Here is a 20231-nt window from a genome sequence, read left to right as displayed (position 1 = left end):
GTGAAAACAATGTACTGAGCAAATGTCAAATTGGCTTTTTACCAAATTACCGTACGACCGACCACGTATTCACCCTGCACAACCTAATTGACAAACAAACAAACCAAAACAAAGGCAAAGTCTTCTCATACTTTGTTGATTTCAAAAAAGCTTTTGACTCAATTTGGCATGAGGGTCTGCTTAAAATTGATGGAAAGTGGGGTTGGGGGAAAAACATACGACATTATAAAAATCCATGTACACAAACAACAAGTGTGCGGTTAAAATTGGCAAAAAACACACACATTTCTTTCCACAGGGCCGTGGGGTGAGACAGGGATGCAGTTTAAGCCCCACACTCTTCAACATATATATCAACGAATTGGCGAGGGCAGTAGAACAGTCTGCAGCACCAGGCCTCACCCTACTAGAATCTGAAGTCAAATGTCTACTGTTTGCTGATGATCTGGTGCTTCTGTCACCAACCAAGGAGAGCCTACAGCAGCACCTAGATCTTCTGCACAGATTCTGTCAGACAGTAAATCGCAGTAAGAGAAAAATAATGGTGTTCCAAAAAAGGTCCAGTTGCCAGGACCACAAATACAAATTCCATCTAGACACCGTTGCCCTAGAGCACACAAAAAACTATACATACCTCGGCCTAAACATCAGCGCCACAGGTAACTTCCACAAAGCTGTGAACGATCCGAGAGACAAGGCAAGAAGGGCCTTCTATGCCATCAAAAGGAACATAAAATTTGACATACCAATTAGGATCTGGCTAAAAATACTTGAATCATTTATAGAACCCATTGCCCTTTATGGTTGTGAGGTCTGGGGCCGCTCACCAACCAAGATTTCACAAAATGGGACAAGCACCAAATTGAGACTGCATGCAGAATTCTGCTAAAATATCCTCCGTATACATCGATAAACACCAAATAATGCATGCAGAGCAGAATTAGGCCGATACCCGCTAATTATCAAAGTCCAGAAAAGAGCCGTTAAATTCTATAACCACTTAAAGGGAAGCGATTCCCAAACCTTCCATAACAAAGCCATCACCTACAGAGAGAAATAAGCTGGTCCTGGGACTCTGTTCACAAACACAAGCAGACCTCACAGAGCCCCAGGACAACAACAACAACACAATTAGACCCAACCAAATCATGAGAAAACAAAAAGAGAATTACTTGACACATTGGAAAGAATTAACAAAAAACTGAGCAAACTAGAATGCTATTTGGCCCTAAACAGAGAGTACACAGTGGCAGAATATCTGACCACTGTGACTGACCCAAACGTAAGGAAAGCTTTGACTATGTACAGACTCAGTGAGCTTAGCCTTGCTATTGAGAAAGGCCGCCGTAGGCAGACCTGGCTCTCAAGAGAAGACAGGCTATGTGCACACTGCCCACAAAATGAGGTGGAAACTGAGCTGCACTTCCTAACCTCCTGCCAAATGTATGACCATATTAGATAAAAATATTTCCCTCAGATTACAGAGATCCACAAAGAATTCGAAAACAAATCCAATTTTGATAAACTCCCTTATCTACTGGGTGAAAAACCACAGTGTGACATCACAGCAGCAAGATTTTTGACCTGTTGCCACAAGAAAAGGGTAACCAGTGAAGCACAAACACCATTGTAAATACAACCCATATTTATGTTTATTTTTTTCTCCCATTTGTACTTTAACTATTTGCACATTGTTACAACACTGTATATATACACAATATGACATTTGAAATGTCTTTATTCTTTTGGAACTTCTGAGTGTAATGTTTACTGTTAATATTTATTGTTTATTTCACTTTTGTTTACTATCTACTTCACTTGCTTTGGCAATGTTAACATATGTTTCCCATGCCAATAAAGCCCTTACATTGAAATTGAATTGAATGGAGAGAGAGAGAGAGGGAGAGTGGAAAACAGCAGGTCTGGGACAAGGTAACCCTGCCCTGAACCTTAGTTACTGTTACTAGCCGGCTACCACCCCGGTACCCTACCCTGCACCTTAGAGACTGCTGTAGTACATAGAGTCATTGAACACTGGTCACTTTAATAATGTTTACATACTGTTTTACCCACTTTATATGTATATACTGTATTCTAGTCATGCTCATCATCCTATATACTGTAACTACTGCTGTACACACCTTTTCTATTCATATACTGTCCATACTGTCTATACACACCATTATATTTACATATATTTATTAATTCCTTTTGGATAATGTGTGTATTGTACTGCACTATTGGAGCTAGAAGCACAACCAATAAACTTTGATTCGATTTATTACTACAGGCCTAGGCTATTGCAATGTCAGCCATAGTCCCCGGGACCACCCATGCACAAAAATGTATGCACGCATGACTGTAAGTCGCTTTGGATAAAAGCGTCTGCTAAATGGCATATTATTATTATTATTATAGAACCTTTATGTCATAGCTTTATCGGTGAAAATGCATCCGAAAATGTATCAGATGGGATTGGGATTTATGAACTGTAAATGCAGCATTTATAGCATTTAGGACAAGCCACGAGGCGGGGTGTTTTTTCTGAACAATGCATTAAGACAAACAGAAGCCTAGTCTCGGATGGGTAGGCTATTCATTAGGCCTATACAGTTCACGAAAATGGTTAGCTCCTACAGACAGTGAGTTCACAAAAATGGTTTGCTCCTACTGACAGTGAGTCACCTGGCCGTGGCTTGCTATATAAAGCAGGCAGACAGGCATCGAGGCATTCAGTTACTGTTCGATTGAACATTAGAATGGGCAAAACAAGTGACCTAAGTGACTTTGAGCATGGTATGATTGTCGGTGCCAGGCGCGCTGGTTCCAGTATCTCAGATATTGCCTGCCTCCTGGGCTTTTCACGCACAACAGTGTTTAGGGTTTACTGAGAATGGTGCGACATACAAAAAACATCCAGTTAGTGGCAGTCCTGTGTTGGCGAAAACAGCTTGTTGATGAGAGAGGTCGAAGGAAAATGGCAAGAATCGTGCAAGCTAACAGGCGGGCCACAAACAGGCAAATAAAGGCGCAGTACAACAGTGGTGTGCAGAACGGCATCTCGGAATGCAGAACTCGTCGGTCCTTGTCACGGATGGGCTATTGCAGCAGACGACCACACCAGGTTCCACTCCTATCAGCTAAAAACAAAAAGAAGCATACCTAACGTGTGCCAGGAAAACATTCCCTGCACCATTACACCACCGCCACCAGCCTGTCCCATTGACACCAGGCAGGATGGGGCCAATGGGCACGTGATCACCAACACTGGACAATTGAGGAGTGGAAAAACATTGCCTGGTCCGACGAATCGCGGTGCCTGTTGCGTCATGCTAATGGCCGAGTCTGGATTTAGCGTAAGCAGCATGAGTCCATAGCCCCATCCTGCCTGGTGTCAACGGTACAGGCTGGTGGCGGTCTTGTAATGGTGTAGGGAATGTTTTCCTGGCACACGTTAGGTCCCTTACATTTTACATTTACATTGCATTTTAGTTATTTAGCAGATGCTCTTATCCAGAGCGACTTACAGTTAGTGAATACATATTTTTTTTATACTGGCCCCCCGTGGGAATCGAACCCACAACCCTGGCGTTGCAAACGCCATGCTCTATCAACTGAGCTACATCCCCTTGATACCAATTGAGCAGTGTTTGAATGCCACTCCATGTAGAATCCATGCCCCAAAGAATTCAGGCCGTTCTGGAGGCAAAGGGGGGTCTGACCTTGTACTAGATGGGTGTACCTAATAAACTGGCCGCTGAGTGTAGGTCCAATAGGCTATAGGCTAAAAACCCTAATGATGCATTTGTGTATGAATAACATCCAGTTTATCTCCAATGCAGTATTTTAATTTCCATTTCATTCCACTTCCATAATTCATAACGGGTCCCACCAGGGAGCACTGCGCATGACATTATTTTGGGCTCAGTCGCCAGAGCGCGCAGGATGCGCGTGCATGGCGTGGCATGACAGCACGTGAACGCGCATGGTGGTACTGATGTGAGGAGATCTGCCGCTTGAGCAAGTGTTTAATTTGTAGGAAAAGAGAGCATTCGAAGATTTTTCTTAAACACATTCATGAATTTCTCAGAGGGGCAAAAGGGGGAAATAAACGACGTGGCCTGTGGGCACATGGGGGAACGATGTAAATTATGCGTAAATTGTTTTGTAGATAGCGGGGAGTTGCTCAGTTTCCGTAGCCGTAGTGGTGATAGCTGCGGGAACCCGTGTGTGAGGGAGGAGTGGTGGGTGTGAGTGTGTCTGCTTCGTGGCGGTGTGGAGATGGCAGCGGGGGATTGAGAAGGCGGGTGCGGTAGACATGCCTAGCTGGCTATCGCCGTCGCTCTCGCTGAAAGGTTACCGGCAACTGGTGGCTGTTGAACCGAAGAAGCCCCGAAGAAACCCCGGAACCCAGATCCGTTGATTGGAATATGTAATCGACAGGCTCAGCGGCGGCATCACGGTGTCTCTGATCTGCCAATCAAATCACACACACTGGAATTACATGTGAGTGGCGCGCGGGGTTGGGCGGATGTGCGGGTGAACCATCGCCCGCAGACATGGAAAAAAGGTCAACGCTTGTCTCATTTCTATTTCATTAAATAGACACATCGAATAATGGACTAAATGATTTATGACGGGGGAATTGAAGGGTTCTGGAAGAAAGTTTTCCATTGAGATTATTATAATATCTATCCCCAGTGCGCGCCGCACATCCCATGCGATTTTTCCATTAATCGCAGTCATCAAAGATAAATAGCCTATTCACATCAATCAATCATTGTGTTTATTAGCCAGTGATTAGCCTTCAGACCGCCAAGGATATCACCCCTCTCATTACAGCTATACTACACGGCTATAGGACTGTAAGCACCAATCAGCAAATATGATGTGCGAGGTGATGCCGACAATCACCGAGGGGGACTCAGGGGGTCCTCCCCGGGGTGGAGGGACTCAGAACGGCTCAGACCCGGAAGCCAACTTCGAGCAGCTGATGGTCAACATGCTTGATGAGAGAGACAAGCTGCTGGAGTCCCTGCGCGAGACCCAGGAGACACTCATTCAATCACAGAGCAAGCTGCAGGGTGCACTGCACGAGAGGGACGTGCTCCAGCGTCAGATCAACACCGCGCTGCCTCAGGTGAGAGAGACCACACACACAGGTCTCAGTAGGCTCAACATGCTCCCTTTCCATGTATCCAATTTCCTCCATAACCCAGCAGAGCCTTAATGTGTGGATCTTAGGGGGTCTCCTCCCCAGACTACTGCTGCTGTCCTTGGGAGGGCTGGTGTGCGAGATGATGGCGCTGGTGGTCTATAGTGCACTCACTGTTACCGCAGTCACTGGTTCAAGCCCCCTTGTTCTTCCCCTCAATCTATAATAGGTGAGGCCATTGTGGTGGAAACCCATCCAGTCCTTTGACCTATCAGTGACAATGAAGGACAGGAGACAAGGAAAGGAGACTGCGGCTGCATCCCGTTTCTCCACCTTTCTCCCAAAGTGTATAGCACTTACAATCTCCATGGCATGGATTTAAAGGCATTGTAATGGTGTAAGGAAGCATTGGCTGGAGGGAGTTTCCACCATGGAATCCATGATGGGGAGTGTGCAATTGCACAGTGTTGAGACAACCGTGGGATTGACAGTGAATGATCTTCCTACAGATGTGGTTTGTTGTCTTATATGAGGCTGGCACACAATACTTTGTTTATTGGGAATAGTCAATGTTCAGTCCTAGAGCTCAGCATTGTTTTACAAAAGCTGTTCATTAATGTGTTGCAATTTGGAATGTGTGTGTGTATGATTGTGTGTGTTTTTGAGTTTATTGGAAAACCACTGGGACTGAATGAAGTACTGGACTGTGTGTGTGTGTCTGTGTTTGTGTATTATGTTATTGAGTGCTGAACAAGGTCTGGAATCAGCAACCATGACGACGGTGAAACCGCTGTTAGCCCTTTGACACTCCACCCCTTATGTGTTACATGATGTCATCCATAGAGAGGAGGAGGAAGAGAGAGAGAGAGAGAGAGGAGTCTGTGTGTGTGTGTGTGTGTGCTAGTCCCTTGGTGATGACGGTGCCAGTGTAGCTTCTTGTTAAAGCAACATGGCTGCCTGCTAGTGTACATGGCCTGTGGCTGCCAGCTTCAGTGTGTGTGTGTGTGCACGTGTGTGTGTGCGCGTGTGCGCGTGTGTGCGTGCATCATGCATGTGTGTGTGTGGGAATGTACTGTCAGGACAGTTGCAGTTGTCTAATCCTGGTAGGTTCAGCTTAATGTTTTATTTCAATTATAATATACATATTAGTTATACAGTCAGAAGCCTAGGGCAGAGAAGCATTACGGCTGAGGCTCGAGCTCACTAAAGCAGACCGTTAACTCCTCACTCACTGAGAGTGGATTGGAGACACACACACACACATTGCGTTTGTAATTGTTTTGTGTATATTGATGTGTTTGTCTGTGGTTGGTAATAACACCCATCCCCTGTGCTCTGACTCTGTTCTCTCTGCTCTCTGAGCTCAGACTGGTTTATCAGTCTCCCTGTCTTACCCCACACTGACAACCTGTCTTATCTCATCCTGACACCCTGTCTTATCTCATCCTGACACCCTGTCTTACCCCACCCTGACAACCTGTCTTACCCCACCCTGACAACCTGTCTTACTCCACACTGACACCCTGTCTTACCCCACACTGACACCCTGTCTTACCCCACACTGACACCCTGTCTTACCCCACCCTGACACCCTGTCTTACCCCACACTGACACCCTGTCCTCCACTGGGGCTGTACAACAAACATTTGTCTCCACCTAGGTGTGTGTGCGTGTGTGTAATGTGTGTGTAATGTGTATGTATGTGTATTCTCTGGGCTTGGACCGATCTGACCCAGAACTGTCAGCTCCACGTCTGTCAGCCCCCCACCCCCCACGACACACGCACACACACACACACACACCAAGTACACACACAGCTTTATAGACATGCACACACACCCAAGGATGGATATGTTCATTAGGCTCAAAAAGTTTTCAGATTAACGTGTCAAGCCATTACAGTGCATAATGCTGCTAATACAGCCCTCTGGCGGGGGCTCGCCCCTAGACAAATTAGCTTCTAAATCAGAACACACACACACACACAAGGCTCGCTCTGCTTCTCTCTTCATTGTATGTGACTGTTTAAGCAGAGTTGTTCTGACACTGTCACAGGAGATGCGTGCATTTCTGTATGAAGACCCGGCCAGACACTGGGTGTGTGTGTGTGAGTCCGCATACGTGTGTGTGTGTGTGTGTGTTGTTTGTGCATGTGCAGGTATGTGGGAGTGTGTTTGTGTGTTTGAAGTTCAGGTCAAACTCAGAGGGCCCTATATCCGTGATGTGATAGTGGTTGAAAGCAGCTGTCCCCTTAGTCTGAGCACACACACACACACACAGGTCCGTGCACCTACCCAATATTGTGTTGGCACAGAACCTAGCCACTCTGTAGACTGGCTGATTTCATTGTCAGGTCCACATTCTGTACACAGTCCAACTAAGGTTGTATGAATGCTTAATGCTTGTTGGAATTACATCTGTGTCTGCAGTCAGACAGTCAGACCTCTGAGCCCTCACTCCTATAACCCCTGACCCCTGACCTAGAACCCCAGTCTGGGGGTGTGCAATGGCCCAGGGTGGTGGGAAGACAGAAAGGGTAAGAGAGAGAGAAAGAGGTAGAGAGGAGGGGTGGAGGTGAAAGAGTCAGTAGCAGCAGCACCTCTCAGATTGCAGGAAGGACATAGAGGTATCAAACAGCACTCACCCAGGACACCCATTCTCCTCTCTACCTCTCTATCTCTTCATCAAATCCAATCAAATTGTATTTATCACATGCACCGAATACAACTGATGTAGACTTTACAGTGAAATGCTTGCTTACGAACCTTTCCCAACGATGCAGAGTTTAAAAAAATAATGATACTCAATTAAATAGTAACTAACACAAAAATGAATCAAATAAAATACACAAGAATGGAGCTACACTACATGACCAAAAGTATGTGGACACCTGCTCGTCGAACATTCCAAAATCATGGGCATTAATGTAGAGTTGGTCCTCCCTTTGCTGCTATAACAGCCTCCACTCTTCTGGGAAGGCTTTCCATTAGATGTTGGAACATTGCTGCGGGGACTTGCTTCCATTTAGCCACAAGAGCATTAGTGAGGTCGGGCACTGATGTTGGGCAATTAGGCCTGGCTCACAGTCGGCGTTCCAAGTCATCCCAAAAGTGTCCGATGGGGTTGAGGTCAGGGCTCTGTGCAGGCCAGTCAAGTTCTTCCACACCAATCTCGACAAACCCTTTCTGTATGGACCTCGCTTTGTGCACGGGGGCATTGTAAATGATGAAACAGGAAATTCTTGCCACAGAGTTGGAAGCACAGAATCATCTAGAATGTAATTGTATGCTGTAGCGTTAAGATTCCCCTTCACTGGAACTAAGGGGCCTAGCGCGAACCATGAAAAACAGCCCCAGACCATTATTCCTCCTCCACCAAACTTTACAGTTGGCACTATGCATTCGGGTAGGTAGCGTTCTCCTGGCATCTGCCAAACCCAGATCCGTCCGTCAGATTGCCAGATGGTGAAGCGTGATTCATCATTTAGAGAACGCTTTTCCACTGCTCCAGAGTCCAATGGCGTCAAGCTTTACACCACTCCAGCCAACACTTGGAGCGCTCGACGAACAGTTCTTGTGCTGACGTTGCTTCCAGAGGCAGTTTGGAACTCGGTAGGGAGTGTAGCAACCGAGGACAGACCATTTTTACACACTACATACTTCAGCACTCGGCGGTCCCATTCTGTGAGCTTGTTTGGCCTACCACTTCGCGGTTGAGCCGTTGTTGCTCCTAGATGTTTCCACTTCACAATAACAGCACTTACAGTTGACCGGGGCAGCTCTAGCAGGGCAGAAATTTGACGAACTGACTTGTTGGAAAGGTGGCATCCTATGATGGTGCCACGTTGAAAGTCACTGAGCTCTTCAGTAAGGCCATCCTACTGCCAATGTTTGTCTATGGAGATTGCATGGCTGTGTGCTCGATTTTATATACCTGTCAGCAACAGGTGTGGCTGAAATAGCCGAATCCACTCATTTGAACGGGTGTCCACATACTTTTGTATGTACAGTGTAATATACAGGGCATACCAGTACCAGATCATTGTGCAGAGGTACAAGATACTTGAAGTAGATATGTACATGATGGCAGGGTAAAGTAACTAGGCATCAGGATAGATAATAATAATCATATAATAATAATAGTCAAATGAAGAACAGAGTAGCAGCAGCAAATGATGAGTGTAAAAGTGTGTGTGTGAGTGTATGTTTTTTTATTTTATTTGTGGGGTAGATCAGCTTAATATTGCAGATAGATTGTAACTTCCATTAATGTAATTGTCTGCATCACTTCCAATCCCCCATGTTTTTTATATATATACAGTGAGGGAAAAAAGTATTTGATCCCCTGCTGATTTTGTACGTTTGCCCACTGACAAAGACATGATCAGTCTATGATTTTAATGGTAGGTTTATTTGAACAGTGAGAGACAGAATAACAAAACAAAAATCCAGAAAAACGCATGTCAAAAATGTTATAAATTGATTTGCATTTTAATGAGGGAAATAAGTATTTGACCCCTCTGCAAAACATGACTTAGTACTTGGTGGCAAAACGCTTCTTGGCAATCACAGAGGTCAGACGTTTCTTGTAGTTGGCCACCAGGTTTGCACACATCTCAGGAGGGATTTTGTTCCACTCCTCTTTGCAGATCTTCTCCAAGTCATTAAGGTTTCGAGGCTGACGTTTGGCAACTCGAACCTTCAGCTCCCTCCACAGATTTTCTATGGGATTAAGGTCTGGAGACTGGCTAGGCCACTCCAGGACCTTAATGTGCTTCTTCTTGAGCCACTCCTTTGTTGCCTTGGCCGTGTGTTTTGGGTCATTGTCATGCTGGAATACCCATCCATGACCCATTTTCAATGCCCTGGCTGAGGGAAGGAGGTTCTCACCCAAGATTTGACGGTACATGCCCCCGTCCATCGTCCCTTTGATGCGGTGAAGTTGTCCTGTCCCCTTAGCAGAAAAACACCCCCAAAGCATAATGTTTCCACCTCCATGTTTGATGGTGGGGATGGTGTTATTGGGGTCATAGGCAGCATTCCTCCTCCTCCAAACACGGCGAGTTGAGTTGATGCCAAAGAGCTCGATTTTGGTCTCATCTGACCACAACACTTTCATCCAGTTCTCCTCTGAATCATTCAGATGTTCATTGGCAAACTTCAGACCGCCCTGTATATGTGCTTTCTTGTGCAGGGGGACCTTGCGGGCGTAGTGTGTTACCAATTGTTTTCTATGGTCCCAGCTGCCTTGAGATCATTGACAAGATCCTCCCGTGTAATTCTGGGCTGATTCCTCACCGTTCTCATGATCATTGCAACTCCACGAGGTGAGATCTTGCATGGAGCCCCAGGCTGAGGGAGATTGACAGTTATTTTGTGTTTCTTCCATTTGCGAATAATCGCACCAACTGTTGTCACCTTCTCACCAAGCTGCCTGACGATGGTCTTGTAGCCCATTCCAGCCTTGTGTAGGTCTACAATCTTGTCCCTGATATCCTTGGAGAGCTCTTTGGTCTTGGCCATGGTGGAGAGTTTGGAATCCGATTGATTGCTTCTGTGGACAGGTGTCTTTTAAACAGGTAACAAACTGAGATTAGGAGCACCCCCTTTAAGAGTGTGCTCCTAATCTCAGCTCGTTACCTGTATAAAAGACACCTGGGAGCCAGAAATCTTTCTGATTGAGAGGGGGTCAAACACTTATTTCCCTCATTAAAATGCAAAAAAATTTATAACATTTTTGACATGCGTTTTTCTGGATTTTGTTGTTGTTATTCTGTCTCTCACTGTTCAAATAAACCTACCATTAAAATTATAGACTGATCATTTCTTTGTCAGTGGGCAAATGTACAAAATCAGCAGGGGATCAAATACTTTTTTCCCTCACTGTATTCCCCTTTATTACTTTCCAACCCCGCCACCCTTTCCCTACTTGGGGTTAACTAGTGAACAACAACGCCCAGGCCTCTACTTCCAATTTATACCCACCATCTACACTTCATGGACACAGTCAATTCCACAATAATTATATTTTGCCTGCTTTTTCTCCTGAACTTCTTCTACTCTCAACCTCTCCGATCATTTTCATGATGTCCATCCGGTTTGCTTCTATATGCCATATCTTTCCAACTGTGCTCCTTCACAAAAGCTCCCAACATACAACCCATATACTTATTATGGACACAGAATGCTTACATTATTAGTTATCTTGTTATTATTTGTTGTTAGTTGTTATTAGTTGTCCGTCGCAAGAAGTCCGTCAGGTGAGGTTGTGTCTCTCTCTGGCGGGAGGTAAGCTTGGCTTATATACATAGTTTGGGCTTTGCCGAGTAAAGCTTAAACTATGTATTTAGATTATAGTTAGGCATTATAGGTAGTTATCGTGGGTTGTTGTATGTAATTATTGTAGGTTACTATTGTATTCGGCTGAGCCCGGTGAAGCACGAAGCTAGCTAGCTAACCCACTACCTGGACTAGCTGGCGGGTAGCTACTGGTAACTATTAGCAACTGTGGATGGTTGTTTCACGCCTGAGAGTACCTGTAATTACGCCAGCTGGCTGCCTACAATAATTACATACAATAATGCCTACCATTCAGCTGTCTTTCTAACCTCATTGTCTGAAGCGTTAACGTTAAGTAGTAAGTGGCTACTGTGCTTGAAATTTAGCTAGCTTGTTGCTACCTGGATTGCTACTAGTAAACAATAGCTGGAACGACCTAGCGAACAGACGCGAACTGGCTGAGTCAATTCAGTGGCTAGCTTTGCACTTGGCTAGCTAACAGTAGCTGCTAGGGGTAAGTTATAACCTACATTTGTGTTTTGTTTTTACATACTGGTAGCCAGAGTCGTTCAAAGAAATTTGGGACATGGGTGACTAGTTAACGTTAGCTTGGCTCTCTCTGTGTGTTCGTGCCGTGGGAGGAGGGGTCTCTTCTTTGTCTGAAAGCAATGGCTAGCTAGTATGCTAACTATTCTAGCTAACTAACTGGCTGAATAAGTTGACGACGGACTCGCTCAAGCTGTCGGGACTAACCCACAATGTTAGACACGGACACGAATGATCTGCTTGGCATGTTGACACACTGGTGGTTTGTTGTGGCCGAGTATTGGTGCTAAACCGTGTTGTTGGAGTCCGGCATGCTAGTTGGCTGTGGTCATATGACTAGGTGCCCTGGACGATTTTCACGGAAGAATACTGTACCAAGTTAGCTAGCTGAATAAACTAAGTTAGTCTATTCGTAGAAAACATTGAACCGCTGTAGTTTACAACAATTATAGTTTCTGAGGTGGAAGTTGGGAGAGTTATATTTGGGTGTTTCAGTGTAACGTAAGTGAGGGAGGCCCCGCTCTCTCCTTTCCCAGATGTTTAGTTCATTTCATTCCGATCTCCTTTGCATTATTGTAGCCATTTTCTGTAGCCTGTCAACTATGCCTCTGTCTATCCCTGTTCTCTCCTCTCCGCACAGGCTATACAAACGCCTCACACCGCGTGGCTGCTGCCTCTCTAACCTGGTGGTCCCTGCACGCACCACCCACGTGGAGTTCCAGGTCTCAGGCAGCCTCTGGAACTGCCGTTCTGCTGCCAACATGGCAGAGTTCATCTCAGCCTATGCTACCCTCCAGTCCCTCGACTTCTTGGCGCTGACGGAAACATGGATTACCACTGAAAACACTGCTACTCCTACTGCTCTCTCCTCGTCTGACCATGTGTTCTCGCATACCGCGAGAGCATCTGGTCAGCGGGGTGGTGGCACAGGAATCCTCATCTCTCCCAAGTGGACATTCTCTCTTTTTCCCCTGACCCATCTGTCTATCTCCTCATTTGAATTCCATGCTGTCACAGTCACTAGCCCATTCAAGCTTAACATCCTTGTCATTTATCGCCCTCCAGGTTCCCTTGGAGAGTTCATCAATGAGCTTGACGCCTTGATAAGTTCCTTTCCTGAGGATGGCTCAACCCTCACAGTTCTGGGTGACTTCAACCTCCCTACGTCTACCTTTGACTCATTTCTCTCTGCCTCCTTCTTTCCACTCCTCTCCTCTTTTGACCTCACCCTCTCACCGTCCCCCCCTACTCACAAGGCAGGCAATACGCTTGACCTCATCTTTACTAGATGCTGTTCTTCTACTAATCTCACTGCAACTCCCCTCCATGTCTCCGACCACTGCTTTGTATCCTTTTCTCTCTCGCTCTCCTCCAACACTACTCACTCTGCCCCTACTCAGATGGCAATGCGCCGTCGCAACCTTCGCTCTCTCTCTCCCGCTACTCTCTCCTCTTCCATCCTATCATCTCTTCCCTCTGCTCAATCTCCTGATTCTGCCTCCTCAACCCTCCTCTCCTCCCTTTCTGCATCCTTTGACTCTCTATGTCCCCTATCCTCCCGGCCGGCTCGGTCCTCCCCTCCTGCTCCGTGGCTTGATGACTCATTGCGAGCTCACAGAACAGGGCTCCGGGCAGCCGAGCGGAAATTGAGATAAACTAGACTCCCTGCGGACCTGGCATCTTTTCACTCCCTCCTCTCTACATTTTCTTCATCTGTTTCTGCTGCTAAAGCCACTTTCTACCACTCTAAATTCCAAGCATCTGCCTCTAACCCTAGGAAGCTCTTTGCCACCTTCTCCTCCCTGCTGAATCCTCCTCCCCCTCCCCCCCTCCTCCCTCTCTGTGGATGACTTCGTCAACCATTTTGAAAAGAAGGTTGACGACATCCGATCCTCGATTGTTAAGTCAAATGACACTGCTGGTCCTGCTCACACTGCCCTACCCTATGCTTTGACTTCTTTCTCCTCTCTCTCTCCAGATGAAATATTGCGACTTGTGACGGCCGGCCGCCCAACAACCTGCCCGCTTAACCCTATCCCCTCCTCTCTTCTCCAGACCATCTCCGGTGACCTTCTCCCTTACCTCACCTCGCTCATGAGCTCATCCTTGACCGCTGGCTATGTCCCCTCCGTCTTCAAGACAGCGAGAGTTGCACCCCTTCTCAAAAAACCAACACTCGATCCCTCTGATGTCAACAACTACAGACCAGTATCCCTTCTTTCTTTTCTCTCCAAAACTCTTGAGCGTGCTGTCTTTAGCCAACTCTCTTGCTATCTCTCTCAGAATGACCTTCTTGATCCAAACCAGTCAGGTTTCAAGACTGGTCATTCAACTGAGACTGCTCTTCTCTGTGTCACGGAGGCTCTCCGCACTGCTAAAGCTAACTCTCTCTCCTCTGCTCTCGTCCTTCTAGACCCATCTGCTGCCTTTGATACTGTGAACCATGAGATCCTCCTCTCCACCCTCTCCGAGTTGGGCATCTCCGGCGCGGCTCACTCTTGGATTGCGTCCTACCTGACAGGTTGCTCCTACCAGGTGGCGTGGCGAGAATCTGTCTTCGCACCACGTGCCCTCACCACTGGTGTCCCCCAGGGCTCAGTTCTAGGCCCTCTCCTATTCTCGCTATACACCAAGTCACTTGGCTCTGTCATATCCTCACATGGCCTCTCCTATGATTGCTACGCAGACGACACACAACTAATCTTCTCCTTTCCCCCTTCTGATAACCAGGTGGCGAATCGCATCTCTGCATGTCTGGCAGACATATCAGTGTGGATGACGGATCACCACCTCAAGCTGAACCTCGGCAAGACGGAGCTGCTCTTCCTGCCGGGGAAGGACTGCCCGTTCCATGATCTCGCCATCACGGTTGACAACTCCGTTTTGTCCTCCTCCCAGAGTGCGAAGAGCCTTGGCGTGACCCTGGACATCACCCTGTCGTTCTCTGCTAACATCAAGGCGGTGACCCGATCCTGTAGGTTCATGCTCTACAACATTCAGAGAGTACGAACATTCCTTAAACAGGAAGCGGTACAGGTCCTAATCCAGGCACTTGTCATCTCCCGTCTGGATTACTGCAACTCGCTGTTGGCTGGGCTCCCTGCCTGTGCCATTAAACCCCTACAACTCATCCAGAATGCTGCAGCCCGTCTGGTGTTCAACCTTCCCAAGTTCTCTCACGTCACCCCGCTCCTCCGCACACTCCACTGGCTTCCAGTTGAAGCTCGCATCTGCTACAAGACCATGGTGCTTGCCTACGGAGCTGTGAGGGAAACGGCACCTCCGTACCTTCAGGCTCTGATCAGTCCCTACACCCAAACGAGGGCATTGCGTTCATCCCCCTCTGGCCTGCTGGCCCCCCTACCTCTGCGGAAGCACAGTTCCCGCTCAGCCCAGTCAAAACTGTTCGCTGCTCTGGCACCCCAATGGTGGAACAAGCTCCCTCACGACGCCAGGACAGCGGAGTCACTCACCACCTTCCGGAGACACTTGAAACTCCACCTCTTTAAGGAATACCTGGGATAGGATAAAGTAATCCTTCTACCCCCCCTTACCCCACCCCACCCCCCCAAAATTAAAAAAAAAAAACATTGTAAAGTGGTTATCCCACTGGCAATAAGGTGAATGCACCAATTTGTAAGTCGCTCTGGATAAGAGCGTCTGCTAAATGACGTAAATGTAAATGTAATTAGTCCCATCCTTCAACTCCATTCAACACCTCCCATCTATCTCCTAACACCATCCATATAGGATTTCTATTTGCCATATATATTTCAACTGTACTGTGATGTTTTACAAAAGTTCTGAACCTTTCTATTCTCATTGTTTCTACAGATTGTGAATTAAAAATATTTTTTTTTGCTAAAAGTATTATTATATTATTGATCGATTGACTATGACTTTTTAGATCACCCAGTAATGCTATCTGCAAGGTTAGCTCCAGGTAAATATTGCAATCCTTTAGCCATTACTGGACCTGTGTCCAAAAACAAGCTACAAATGGACAGTACCAAAACAAATGATCTCTTCGCAGCAAAATCTGCAGCGCTGGGAAGATTGTATCCCCCATATAAATAACATTCTATTGGTAGCAAGAATTTTATATAATAATTTGAATTGAAAGATTCTAAGTTTTGAATCCAGTGTCGTTTTGCGTATCAGTTCATAAACACTATGCCATGGGATCGGTACGTCAAAAATCTCTTCCCAACTATTTTGCAATCTATATGGGATTGCTGTCAATCCTTTGGTCCTTAAATGAAACTGATATACTTTTTTATTTATCACAGTTTTCCTTAACCAATTATGTTATTTAATGCTGACAGACAAGTTCCTTACTTTCTCCCCCTTCCACTTTCCTCTTCCATTTTTGCAGTAAGGCTGCAATTATTTGGTTGTAATTTTGGGTAGAGCAGACATTTACATATGTTTTTGTTAGCTGCATGTGCAACATAACTCCACCAGTCCTACCGATGATATCATTTACGAAGATTATACCTTTTTTAAACATTTTGTCAAAAAAAAAAAGTTTTTTTGTCAATTAGTATATTTGAGTTTAACCACAATATTTGTTGCATTATTTGTTCTGTCGTTTCTGGAGGATTAAATTGAAATTGCAACCAACTTTCTATGGCTTGTTTTAGAAATAGTGATATTTGGGAGATGATTTCCTTTTCAAATAACTGAAAGTGAGTGGTTGTAATCTGAATAAAGGGAATATGAGTATGTATGTTTGTGTTGTGTCGGTATGCGTGTGTGCGTATGTATTGTTTAAATGTGTGAGGGATTTGTGTGAGAATGTAGTGTGTGTGAGTGAGTGTGTATATAAAGTCTAGTGAGTTTGCGTAGGGTCAGTGCAATTAATTTGGGTATCATTAGTTGACTATTTAGCAGTCTGGCTATTTAGCATTCTTATGGCTTGGGGGTAGAAGCTGTCTCGGAGAATGTTGGTCTGAGAGCCGATGCTTCCGCTTGCTGGACGGCAGCAGAGTAAACAGTCTATGGCTTGGGTGACTGGAGTCTTTGGCAATTTTTCGGGCCTTCCTCTGACACCGCCTTATATAGAGGTCCTAGATGGCAGGGAGCTTGGCCCCAGTGATGTACTGGGCTGTCCGCTCCACCCTTTGTAGCGCTTTGTGGTCAAGACTGGTGCAATTGGCGTACCAAGCGGTGATGCAGCCAGTCAAGATGCTCTCGATGGTGCAGCTGTAGAACTTTTTGAGGATCTGAGGGCCCATGCCAAATCTTTTCATTCTCCTGAGGGGGAAGAGGTGCTGCTGTGCCCTCTTCACGACTGTGCGGGTGTGTGTGGACCATGTTAAGTCCTTAGTAATGTGGTCGCCAAGGAACTTAAAGTTCTCAACCCGCTCCACAACAGCCCCGTCGATGTGGATGGGGGCGTACTCGACCCTCTTTCTCCTATAGTCCACGATCACCTCCTTGGTCTTACTGACGTTGAGGGAGAGGTTGTTGTCCTGGCACCACACTGCTAATTCTCTGGCCTCCTCTCTGTTGGCTGACTCATCGCCGTCGTTGATCAGGCCTACCACCGTCGTGCCGTCAGGAAACTTGATGATGGTGTTGGAGTCGTGCACGGCCGCGCAGTTGTGGGTGAACAGGGAGTACAGGATGGGAATAAGCACACACCCCTGAGGGGCCTCCGTGCTGAGGGTCAGCGTGGCAGAGGTGTTGTTGCTTACCGTCTCCACCTTGGGCCGACCCATCAAGAATCCAGGATCCAGTTGCAGAGGAAGGGGTTCAGTCCCAGGGCCCTTAGCTTGGTGATGGGCTTGGAGGGGACTATGGTCATGAACGCTGAGCTGTAGTCTATGAACAACATTCTCACATAGTTATTTCCCCTCTTTTCCAGGTGGGAAAGGGCAGTGTGAAGCGCAATTGAGATTGTGTAATCTGTGAATCTGTTGGGTCTAGGTTGTCTGGGATGATGGTGTTGATGTGTGTCATGACCAGCCTTTCAAAGCACTTCATAATTACAGATGTGAGTGCTACAGGGTGATAGTCATTTAGGCAGGTTAACTTGGATCTCTTGGGAACAGGGACAATGGTGGTCAGCTTGAAACATGTTGGGATTACAGACTGGGACAAGGACATATTGAAAATGTCTGTGAAGACACTTCCCAGCTGGTCTGTGCATGCTTTGAGAACGCGCCCTGGTTTTCCACCTGGTCTTGTGATTGTTAACCTGTTGAAACATTTTACTCACATCGGCCACGGAGAGCGAGATCACATAGTCATCCGGAAAAGCAGGGGCTTTCACACAAGGCACAGTGTTATATTCCTCGAAGTGAGCATGGGAGTTTGGAAGTTCTGTGTCATTGGGCAGTTTATGGCTGGGTTTCCCTTTGTAATCCATTATCGTCTGCAAGCCCTGCCACATACGACGAGCATCGTAGCCGGTGTAATAGGCCTGTAATCCATGGGTTTTGGTTGGGATAGGTTCTTATAGTCACTGTGGGGACGACATCGTTTATGCACTTATTGATGAAGCCTGTGAATGTTGTGGTAAACTCCTCAATGTAATCGGATTAATCCCAGAACATATCCCTGTCTGTACTAGCAAAACAGCCTTGTAGCCTCGCGTCTGCTTCGTCCGACCACTTCCCTAGTGAGTGCATCACTGGTACTTCCAGTTGTAGCTTTTGTTTGTAAACATGAAGCAGGAGTATGGAGTCATGGTCAGATTTGCAGAAGGGAGGACGAGGTAAGGCCTTGTATCCGTTTCTGTGGGTAAAATAAAAGTGGTCTAGATTTTTAGCACCCCTAGCGGTGCAGGAGATGTGTTGGTAGAAGTGAGGTAGGATGGTTTTAAGTCTCCCCGCATTAAAGTCTCTGCCCACCAGAACCGCTGCCTCTGGTGAGCGGTTTCTTGTTTGTTTATGGCCCCATACAGTTCATTGAGTGCCAGAATGGTGTTGGCCTGAGGAGGAATGTAGACAGCTGTGATAATTACGGACAATTACGGATGGTAGATAAAACCTTCTGCAGCTTACCATGAGGTATTCTATATCAGGTGAGCAAAAGCTTGAGATTTCCTTCATACTTGAAGTAGCACACCAATTGTTATTGATGAAAAAAACACACCGCCGTCCGATCCTGCTGCTGCATGGAGAATCCACCAAGTACTACGCGCATAGCGTCATCATCCAGCCACACTTCAGTAATGCATATAATATTGCAGCTTTTCAAGTCTCTATGATAGTATACTCTCAAACGAAGCTCATCCGTCTTATTCTCAAGTGACTGGACATTTGCCAATAGAGCGGAGGGGACCGCTGTTCGGTTTTCTCTTTGCCTCAATTTCACTAGGATTCCACCTCGTCTCCCGCGTTTGTGCCTGCGGCGTTTTGGTACATAGAACAAAAGAATAGGGCCCTGTATGAACAATGAAACAGCTGAGTCGGAGTTGAAGTTGTACTTAAAGTAGAAATCACGGTTAGTAAGTGTCGATCTGATGTCCAGAAGTGCTTGGGGTCATATGTGATAATAGTATGAACTTTCTGCACAAAACAAGGAAAGATAAACACGATAAAAGTCACTAAATAGCAAAGTTGGGTTGGAACTCGTAAGATGTCGCCCTCCTCTGTTGGTGCCGTCTTCTCTCTCTGTGTCTCTCCTCCTCCTTCGCTCCCTCACTCTGTGCTTAGCTCTTGTAACCCTACTCTTAACCATGTTGGCATTTATTGACTTCAATAGACAATGTTGATGTTGGCCACCTTAGACGGTAATTGGGGGACCTTGCAGCTGTTGTCTCTTTGTTTGTTAGGGTGTGTGTTTGCGTGCGTGTGTGTGTGTGTGTGTGTGTGTGTGTGTGTGTGTGTGTGTGTGTGTGTGTTGGAAATAGCCCCTGTTGTGTCTGACTGGAGCAGGTGTCATAAAATCACGAAAGGACAGAGGAGGAGTCAACTGTACCACTCTGCCAAAACAACGAACAACACTCCCACTACTACCTCCCTTTTACCCCCTACCCCGTCACTCATTTGTTCACTCACACACACACACACACACACACACACACACACACACACACACACACACACACATACACACACTACCCCCTTTTCTACAATTTGAGAAATAACACTATAGACTGTATATGCAATCCTTCAGTATATAAATTATTTGGCCCTATCACAGTGAGGGCTCATGCCTCCACATTGGCTGAGGTGAGGTGTTCTCACTGGAGTGGAATGTCAAAACATATATGTCATGTAGCTACTATGTGTAGACTGTGT

The 20231-nt window shown here is 46.3% G+C and overlaps 1 protein-coding gene across 10 annotated transcripts in view; it reads left to right on the top strand.

The window, feature by feature from the left end:
- The first annotated feature begins 3990 nt into the window (after nt 1–3990).
- LOC121575340 (liprin-alpha-4) overlaps nt 3991–20231 on the top strand; it is a 99278-nt gene continuing 83037 nt past the window's right edge. For all 10 annotated transcript variants that reach the window (XM_041888356.2, XM_041888353.2, XM_041888359.2 and 7 more), the window contains exon 1: nt 3991–5140. In XM_041888356.2, coding sequence (XP_041744290.2) covers nt 4886–5140 — 255 coding nt within the window. In that variant the 5' untranslated portion in view covers nt 3991–4885. The remainder of the gene's footprint in view (nt 5141–20231) is intronic.

This window comes from Coregonus clupeaformis, chromosome 10, assembly GCF_020615455.1.
Source record: "Coregonus clupeaformis isolate EN_2021a chromosome 10, ASM2061545v1, whole genome shotgun sequence".
In the NCBI taxonomy this organism is placed as follows: Eukaryota; Metazoa; Chordata; class Actinopteri; order Salmoniformes; family Salmonidae; genus Coregonus; species Coregonus clupeaformis.
The sequence above is the reverse complement of the archived record's forward strand: the minus strand, read 5'-3'. Positions and strand labels throughout refer to the sequence as shown.